Below are 10,267 nucleotides of genomic sequence, written 5' to 3' on the forward strand. Positions count from 1 at the left end.
GCTCTCTCTTTTTCTCTCTCTCGATTCCAATCATTTCCTGAAAGACAAAAACGACTTCAGAAAACACGCGTTTCCATTTCACACACTCGTAGTCGTAGAATCTAGAATTTCCCTCGACTTTCTCCCTAAGATTCCCCCAAAATTGGTGAACACAGCTCTTCACACTTCGGAAGCTCCTCCGCCCTCCTCGGGCGATTCGATTCGTCTTCGTTTGATTCTGGATGTTTCGATTTCGTGTTGAGGAATGATTGCGCTCTGCTCTTTCAGCTCTTGTTTATTGGTTTTCTTCGATCTCTCCTCAAACCCTCTTAAATCCCCTCCGCGCTCGGATTCGCCTCTACAATTTTGAGTCTCTAGGTAAATTATTTCTTCTGCGTTGTTAGGTTTCTGTTTTGTCGCAGGCTTGCAAATTGAGTATTAGGATGCTACTCATAGTTAATCTAACTTGCTTTTGAGGAGTGTTTGACTTAGGTTTTATAAATTAGTTGGATTGAATTTAATGATTTAATCTCTATGTTCGTAGACAATTCACCAAAAATTCTCTTTTTAATTATTCTTCCATTTTTATTTTGTTTTATGATATTTGATTTCTCTTGTGAATTAATTGTAGTGATTGCAAGCAACTATGTATCACGCGAAGAAGTTCTCGTCTGCAACGATGGTGCCGCATAAACCTCAAGGTGGTGGCGAACAAGTTGGAAATGTTGGGGTTTTGGATGGATCTGCGGTGAGGAATGCGGGACCTGCTAGTTCTGGTGGAAATGGGAAGCAGCGTTTGCGATGGACATCTGATCTTCATGATCGTTTTGTGGATGCCATTACGCAACTTGGTGGACCAGATAGTGCGTACTTCTTTTCAATAGACATTATAACACATTCCTTGTAAAAGAATAAAAAGAAAAAGAAAAAAAGAAGATGAAGAAAACGAGAGTTTCTATGTACTGTCAACCAGTAACAAATCAATAGTAGGTAGTTATCATAATGCGTAGTTAGTCATCATGATTTGGTAATGTTACTGAAACTTTTACGGTAAAGTTGTGAATATCTATGTGTTTATATATAATTTACATGATCTTTGAGTAACATAGGATAGAATACTATTTAGGAGATGCTTCTCTTTCGCGTAAGTTAACATTTGACGGCTGTTTTTTAATTATTATTCTTTATTTTACTGTAGCTTTCAAGGTATTGATTAGTTTGTTACTTGTGGCCCAATGATTACTTTGAATTACAAACACTGATAGGCAATTGTACAATTTTGGAGTGCATTGGTTGAATTCAATTTAATGGATTAAATATTAGAGTTAGTGCTAGTTTAATAATAGCGAAATGCTATATCTATATTTCGAAAACAATATTAACTGTTTGAGGTGCTTTTGTTAAATGTTTTTCCGTATATAGATCAAGTTTAGTAAAGCTGGTTAGTTTCACAGGCTTACAATTAATCATATGTGACCTAGAGTTTTGTGTTTTGCTTGAATCTCAATTTGCTTCAAATAAAACCTAGATAAGACAAATTCTTGAATGAAACAAAAGCTAGCAATGTAGGCTGGATGAAAGTTGTCACTGTTCTTTCGTCTTACTTTTATGCTTGCCACCGAGGTGGGAACAGTATGATTATGTTCAGAAGTTGATTGAATTATTAATAGTTAAATGGCTGATTATTTTTAGTTGAGGTAGGTTAACATCAACTGCTTGGAAGTGATATTCTTTTCTGAGTGGTTTCCCTTTCTCTTACGTTTTGGTCTTCTACTTCTTTATCATGATGGTGTCCAAATATCTTGCTAATTTTCATTCATTCATGACAGGAGCAACACCAAAAGGTGTTCTGCGAGTGATGGGTGTACCTGGACTTACTATTTATCATGTTAAAAGCCATTTACAGGTGTTGTCATCTGATCTAAAATTTTAGATATAGGCATGTAAAATTTGAAGTTTGTTTTGCTAGTTTGGTGTTGGTTCTAATCTCTCATATTATTTTATGTAGAAATATCGTCTAGCAAAGTACTTGCCTGATTCTCCAGCTGATGGTAAAGGTGCCTTGATTTTCTTTTTCTTCAACTTTCCTGAAACAAATGCCGTGTTATTTTTACTTTAAATTGACTCTAGGAAGTTTACTTCTTGATTTGTAGACTCTAAAGATGAAAAAAGGACATCTGGAGACACTGTTACTGGCATAGATTCTTCTCAGTGAGTATCTTAGCTGTTTAAGTTAATTACAATTCCTTAGATGTATGTTCTTTACTGTCAACTTTGCTTGTAACATATGATGTTCAGGGGGTTGCAAATCAATGATGCTCTAAGAATGCAGATGGAGGTTCAGAAACGTCTTCATGAACAGCTTGAGGTTTGGTAACTGACCTTGCTTTATTTCTCTTGGTGGAACAGAACCAGATTTAGGCATTTAGCCATAACCATAACCAACCCCTTCCAAAACAGAAATGGCAAATATAAAAGATGGAAAATAGAAATTTATGAAAGGAAAAATGACATGGTTTGTGTAACTCCCTAATGCTAGTATTGGATCACTCTTATTCCTTTTAGAGACTTCAGTTCATACTATAATGGAAGCTTTTTCAGCTTGGTTCACAGAAAATCTGATTTCATTTATTGTGTCGAATGTGGGTATTATACCTTCTTCATCTGTTTATTATTGCTCTACAATATCGGATATTTTCCTTTTTATGATAGATAATTTTTACCATGTGACATATATAGGTCAAGGTTAAATTTGCAATATATCATTAGAATGTTACCGTTGTAATTTGAAGAGATGGGTCCAACTATACCTTAATGGTTGAAATAGACTAGTAACTTTTCATATAATAACCTAGGTATGATGGGCTAATCAGAAAGGCTTTGATTGTGCTGTTGTATTTTTCCCGTAACTTTTTGTAATCTTCTGAAGTATACCAACTATATATTCTTCCTGTATTTAAAACTTCTACATCTTTGCTGGCTGGATAAACCGACTATATATTTACAGTTTTAACTTCTGAAGAAGAATAACAATATATTTAGCCTCAAATTCTGCATGTGATAGTTGAATTATCCATTTTTTTATTTCGTTAGCATTGTGCCTTGTTCTTTCTCCCTCCATCAGCTGTGGGAACTTCTGGTAATGGTGAAGCTCTTTGTGGCTTATATGATATTCCAGGTGCAAAAGCAGTTACAAATGAGAATCGAAGCGCAGGGGAAATACTTGCAGAAGATCATAGAGGAACAGCAGAAATTAGGGAGTACCTTGACAAATTCAGACACATTGCCATTGTCCCACGATAAGCAAAATAATCCCCCGTCAGAGCCTTCTGGATCAAGCGATGCCATCGCAGATTCCATGTCTCCACTCAAAAAACAGAGAATCGATGATGGTTCAAAGGATGGCTTTGCTGCTTCTCAGGTGACAACAAAGACTTCACAAAAGACTGATTGTAGTGTTGATCAGTTGGACTCATGAAAATGAGGATGGGTTTGGATTTAATTCGGAGACTGAAAAGTAAGAAGATAAGGAGACTGAGCAGTAAGTAGGTTCCATTGTATTGTCAACATTGGTCCCATTGCATTGTCTAGTATATTTTTCTCTTAAGAGATGCAAATCATCCATGTGTAAATTATATTTCTTGCAATCCATTTGTATATATTAATGTAGATATAGTAGATGCATTCTTGTCTCCTGCTGTGGAAGTCAAACACTGCTTTCACTAAAGGGAAATCATACATGTGGTTATGCATAACATATGAATGTTATTGTGGTGGTGTGGTCCATATCAAAACTATGGCTTACCTAGTGAATTAGTGAATGCTCAACACTATCCAGTGATTCCAGTCGGATAAGCCAAGCCCTAGGCTTGGTTGTTGCAAAGTTCCCTTCAGATTTTACATTAATTTGATATTCTTTAGAGAGTTACTTGTCAATGTCAAATATTTATCTAGATTCATCTCTTGGTGGTTGACTGGTTGTGTACCCTTTTTTTTTTTTTTGTTGTACATTGGAGGCCACGAGGCCGGTTGTGTGTACCTTTATATTACCAAAAGTGAAATCTCCAAAACATAAGATGGGCAAAACAAAAGTTTGCAATATACCCTTAGCACAACAGAAAAAGGATATGTAAGGCCTTTTCTAACATTTTCTCCTTATTTCATTTTGTTAATTTTTATTCGAGTAATACTTCAGGTCAGGCTTGCTGATAACTTATCCTTTAACCCAAAAAAAAAAAAAAAAAAATTGATTCTCAATTTTTTAAAATAAAAAGTTTAGGGTAAAGTATAATTTTTTTCTTTAAAGTTTGTCAAAAATTTTAAAAATACACTTAAATTTTATTTTGTTTCAATTTTGTCCTTGAAGTTTTTGATTTGTTATATTCCTGATAGTTGAATATTTAGAAAGTTTAAGATCAATCTAGTAATAGATTTGCATATGCTGATAGTTGAATATTTAGAAAGTTTAGGATCAATCTAGTAATAGATTTGCATATGTTAAAGGTTGTTATTGTGAAATTATTGATAAATTTATCCTAAAAATTTTGAAAAATTAACTATTAAGGATATATTTGAGTTAATATTCAAAATGGCCCCTGAAATTTAAAGAGAAATTCAATTTAACCCTTAAAATTTTATTGACTCAATTTGAACTTGCAATATTTAATAAGTGATTCATGTTAGTTTTTCTGTTAATCTTTATTAATGGAACGTTTACCTAGAATGTTAAGTGACACGTGGGCCTGACACCTAGTCTTATTATACGACGACGTTTCTTCCTTGATACCTAATCTCTCTTCAAACGACATCGTTTTAGCCATTTTTGGGGTTAAAATTCAAAAACACTTCATTACCAATGATCAAACCACTTAAACAGGAAAACTCTTCTTCTCGTTCTTCATTCTCTCGCATGAACCATACTGTAGAAGATCAATGTCGCTGCTAGTGTAGGTCGCCGACAAAGCTCCTCGTACGCGTTTCCGTTTGTTAGGACGAGGAAGAGCCTGTGCACCACTGTTTCTCCCAAAAAGGCTAGTAACACAAGCATTCTATGTTTGGATTCAATGTTATGTTTTGTGTCTTATCTTGATTGGGGTTTATAGGCCATTGATTTGTACTCTATTTGATGCTCAAATGGATTGGGTGCATTGTGAAAGTAGATAGTTTTAGTTATTGATCCTCTTCTGTTCAGGTTCTTTTTTTTAAAGAGTAGTTATGATTAATGTTAACTGCGTTACAAAGAAGAAAACACATTCAAGTTAGTGAAGTCTACCACTTCTTTATGTACCAGTTTCTTCTTATAGATAATTTCAATAGCTGAGCTTTTATTGTGATTAGTGTTAACTATTTTTTTTGACAAATAACTTGGTTAAGTTTTCTATAATAATTTTTTTTGAAAATATAAAATGAGAAATTTATGAATGAGTAAATAGATTATGTTTGTCAATGTGATAATGCGTAGCTGTTAATTATAGATAGCAAAGGGATAACTTTTATATATAAATTTTTACATTTTCTGTTCTAAAAAAAAGATTGCTTGGCATGTTAATGTAGAGTCATATGATGCATGATATAAAAGGCCTTGGATGTTGAAGTTAAGTTGTTAATTGTTTGAATTATATTTGTAGATAGGTAATTTTGAGGCACCTTTGTTATAAAGAATGATGAAAGTGTAGTTTACGAAAGGGATAATACGGATGAATTAACTGGACTAGATGAAGATAGATTAGATGTATTTTCACTGACGGATTACTACAAAGAGCTCGGTTATGCTGACAATGTTGAATGTTGGTGGCTTATTCCTGGTAGACCTTTAAAGAGTGGACTGAGAGCACTTTCACATGACAAGGAATTGTTAGAGATGTGCTATCTTGCAAGAATGAACCAAGAAAGAGTCCACTTATATTTTGAGTATGGAGTTTTCCAACCCCATGATGATGAAGTACCTGAGTTAATAGAGTTTACTCCCATTGTTCCTGAAGAAGACAAGGATGCACCTATCACCACACCAAATCGAATAGGAAGCCCAAATGATGTCTCAGCTACGAAACCCAATGAAGAACCAACAGTCCAAGCCCAGCCCAAAGCACTAGTCCAGGCCCAAGTAGATCCATCAGCCCAGGCTCAATCCGAATCACCAACCCAGGCCCAACCTAATCCATCAGCCAAGCAAAATTTATCTAAACCCAAGCCCACCTCAACCAAATCCATGGACAAGAGCATTTTTTAGTCCTGGACTAAAGATGGACAACATTTGTAACAAGGCTGTGAGGTATTTAACTCAATAATCAAAGCTGATGATATTGTCTGTGCTCTTGCTGCTGCAGCAACAGTCGTTGTAGCTAAATCCAAATCCCAAGATGGAGCTAACGCTAATGCACCCAATGATGCTGTGGCAACTGCTGGTATACAAACTGTGGATGCTCCACAGGCTTCAGAGATTGACATCACCCAACCCACTATTTTACAGTAAAAAATTATAGAGTAGGTAACATTATACAACACATTAATTAATTACATTTATGAAAATATCATGTGTTTATTCTTAAACTATCAAATACTTCCAATTACATGTAGGTGCCTCCACCTCCACCTCCACTCACAAAGCTGGATAAGCTACTGCACAAAAAAGAGCAATTCCGAGTGTGGACCCAATGCAAGGAGCTAGTTCTAGGATAGCGTCAAAGTTGACAGAATTTATGAAATTTGTCCCCACTCCGGACTTCAAAGCACCAAGGAAGAAATAGAGATTAAATTATATTATCTTTTGTGGATGAATTGATAAATTTAATCCGAAGTTGTGTGTTTTGAGGTTGTTTTGTGGCTGAAATTTGTGTCAGTGGTCAGGGACGGATCCAGAAATGATATTATGGGGGGGCCAAAAACACATATAATATTAAAAATTATGTAAAAAAATTATATAATATAAGATGTATTACAAAAATATACCGACAGAGAATATATTTTAAAGTAAAAAAATATATGTATACTTTTTATTAACGAAGTGGTCGAATATTCGTATCATAGAATTCACCAATAATAGAATTTGTGTCAAATTTTTCAGTAATTTTCTTTTCAATATAACTAAGAGACAATTAGTAAGAAATTCATCTTTTATTTTGTTTCTAAGTTATTTTTCACAATATTTATAGTTAAAAAAGATCTCTTAATTATAGCAGTTGAAACAAAGAAAATTAATACCAAATGAATGAAAAAAGACGGCCACAAGAAGAAAAAGAATTCACTTTAATTATGAGATTTGAAAATTTTTATTTAATTAAAAAATATTAGTAATAATATCTTTCAGATTTCTTTAATATTGTTACTTACTTTGTAGATATTAAAAATTATTAATATTTAAATTAGACTGAATTTTTATTTATACTAGACAAAATAATAAATAATTTTTTAAAAAAAATTAAATTATACATAATAACTTATTATTATTAAAAAAAGTTGGGGGCCGAGGCCGCCACTCGCCCCCCTTGTGTCCGTCCCTGTCAGTGGTTGTTTATATCTTTTGTCATGTCTTGTATAGGGTATTATTTTGGAACCTTTTAAATAGCTCTTTTGTTTTGTGTTTGTAATGATAATACTCTAGACATCACTCTTGGTTTATCATGTGTTACAATGGTCATTGTCATGACTATGGTTGACCTATGAAATTAGATTCAAGGTTTATTATTATAATTTATTTTGCAATTTAGAGATTTAGTATATATATGACAAGTTAGTTCATTAATGTTATTTGTAGATTTGTAATATACTTGATCAGTCTCTTTTTTATCCTTATCATTTTACTTTTACAGGTTTAGTCACAACTTTCAATTTATAAAATTGTACATATTTGTAATATCCTCACTAAATTTGTAGGTTTAGTCACAACTTATAATTTACAAAATAGATTTGTATTAAAAAAAACATAATTGTAGTGATATTAATTTAATTTCATTCGTTACTTTCCTACACCCAAGCCATAGTCAATGACTACAACTACAAACAAAACAAGAGAAAAACTCAAAATACTATTCTATACTTTTAAAATCCTAATTTCAGCTTCTATTGCACTAATCCTCCAACCCAGGGGCGGAGCTAGATAAAATATTAGAAGGGGGCCAAAAATATTTATCCAATAAACTAAGACTAAAATAAAATTTTAAGGGGGGGCTAAACTAAAATTTACATATAATTTACATGTAAAAAATTAAAATTAGGGGGGCCATCGCCCCCCTTTCCCACCACCTAGCTTCGCCCCTGCTCCAACCCACATTTATCTTTTAATGCTCAATGCTATTTTCATTTTCATGTCTCCCAGTTATATCTTCTTCTTTCTCGTCATTTGTCTACACAAAAAGTCCACACCATTTATTTCCAGAGGTCTGTCAGAACAAGAACCACAAAATAAATTATGCATGTATTACAAAAAAGATGTAAATTCAAGAAGAAAGCAATTCAAGAACTTACATTATAGTTTGGACATCCAAAAAATGGTCTCTCTGGATTTGATTCTGTTCCAAACCAGCGAAAAACGGGACGCATCCCACAACCACACCAGCGTGGAACCTTTTCAACTTTAAAAGGTTCCGGAATTTTCTCAGGCCACGTAATGGATCCACGTGTCACTTAACGTTCCAGATAAGTGTGCCGTTAATAGAGATTAACAGAAGGGTTAATGTGAGTCACTTATTAAAAATTGGAGGTTCAAATTGAGTCAATTGAAATTTCAGGAGCCAAATTGAGTTTGTCCCAAAATTTCAGGGGCTATTTTGAGTATTAACTCGATATATTTGATGCAAATAAAAAACTTTTGAGACAAAATTAAAATAAAATAAAACTTATGAATATTTTTAAATTTTTTAACAAACTTTAAGAAGAAGAAAATATACTTTATCCCAAATTTTATTTTTTATACTTCTAATATTTATATTTATATTTATTTTTAATTTTATTTTTATATTTTTATTTTATTTTATTTTATTTTTATATTAAATATTTCAAAACGTTTCAATTTTTATTTTTAAACAAAATTGACTAAATAAATACTCTTTTTCCATTACTTTATCCTATTTGGTATCGGCTCCGCTAAGTAGACAATAGAGAATCTAAACAATGTGAATAACAAGTTGAAAATTTGGCCTAATAGAATTAAAAAAAAAAACACTCCAACCAAATTACCCAATAAAAAATTCCGTAATTCAAAAAATTTAACTATCCATTATACCTTAATTTACCAAAACACCAGCTTTTCCCCAAACCTTCTACCGTCGCCACCTCACAAACCAATCGCTTTCGCCAGCGTCACTCTCTCCCTCACCGGACATCATCATTGTCTCCTGGATTCTTCACGCCGTTGCTTGGTCGCCAACCGGCCCTATCATCGTCGTTGGAATTCTCTTCACCGCCGTTGGTTCGTCAACAAAGACCCTCATCGACACTTACGGATAACCATTCACTTAAGGATAAAAATAATCATCTGCATATCTAGTAAATTGAACATCCAACATATTTTAATTGTATCTAACTAAACCCATTCCAATCAAATAACCATATGCATTCCTACTAAAATTACCATCCGACACATAAGAATTAAAATAAACATCCGCATACCTACTAACATAACCCAAGGAGACAGCGTACTAGATAATAAACGACGGACTCATGCTGGACAAAAATCCCAGGCTGAATTTGGCGTCGTTCATGATGAGCTTGGCGTGAGAAAATAGATCCAGACATCTAGTGAGCACAAAGAAAAAAGGAAAAAGGATAACGAGAACAATGCAAATGGCGCAACTAGAGGGATTGGAGTGGCTGAGCTATACATGTGAATATGCGATGGTGATGGCAAATGTGTAAAACAACACAACGGTAAGTGGTGGGGAATATTAATGGCATGCGATGCTACTTTCTCCTACTGCTCTGCATGATATATTATAGTGGCGTCGGCAAGACCGGCAGGGGGTGCAGCGACAACGGAAATGTACGGGTGCGACTACTATGGGATCTTCCTTTGCTACGGAGGGACAGCGGTGCATGGTAAGGCTTCGGCGATATTGGCAGAAGGTAACGACGGCGTCAGTACGGCCGTCGGAGGGAGTGCAGCGGCGTGGGGTGAGGCTGCGGTGGCGTGCACGGAGATTGGGAAGTTATGGTGAAATTATAAATAATCGTATGTAATGTGAATGCATTTAATTACTAATCCTAATTTTTTAAAATTTAAAATTTGAAATTAAATAATTAATAATTTAATTTTTAATTTTAATTTTACCTTTTTTAATTTATTATTCACATT

The 10,267-nt window shown here is 33.9% G+C and overlaps 1 protein-coding gene across 2 annotated transcripts; it reads left to right on the forward strand.

Moving 5' to 3' along the window:
* On the forward strand, positions 1-3,938 carry LOC130935429 (myb family transcription factor PHL7-like). Of its 2 annotated transcripts, none has more exons than XM_057865174.1 (7): positions 1-357; positions 611-842; positions 1,809-1,885; positions 1,988-2,036; positions 2,133-2,190; positions 2,278-2,347; positions 3,158-3,938. In XM_057865174.1, exons 2-7 carry the CDS (start codon positions 626-628, stop codon positions 3,455-3,457), a joined length of 771 nt encoding a protein of 256 aa, XP_057721157.1. In that variant the 5' UTR covers positions 1-357; positions 611-625; the 3' UTR covers positions 3,458-3,938. The 2 variants fall into 2 exon arrangements, with proteins under 2 accessions (XP_057721157.1, XP_057721158.1); XM_057865175.1 differs by having other exon boundaries at positions 1,988-2,030.
* The last annotated feature ends 6,329 nt before the right edge of the window (positions 3,939-10,267 follow it).

Source organism: Arachis stenosperma, chromosome 6 (genome assembly GCF_014773155.1).
Source record: "Arachis stenosperma cultivar V10309 chromosome 6, arast.V10309.gnm1.PFL2, whole genome shotgun sequence".
Taxonomy (NCBI): Eukaryota; Viridiplantae; Streptophyta; class Magnoliopsida; order Fabales; family Fabaceae; genus Arachis; species Arachis stenosperma.

Coding starts and splice junctions, on each gene's coding strand:
- LOC130935429 (XM_057865174.1), top strand. CDS start 626: ATGTATCACGCGAAGAAGTTCTCGTCTGCAACGATGGTGCCGCATAAA. Junction 1,886..1,987: donor ATGTTAAAAGCCATTTACAG/GTGTTGTCATCT, acceptor TATTTTATGTAG/AAATATCGTCTAGCAAAGTA. Junction 2,348..3,157: donor GTCTTCATGAACAGCTTGAG/GTTTGGTAACTG, acceptor ATGATATTCCAG/GTGCAAAAGCAGTTACAAAT.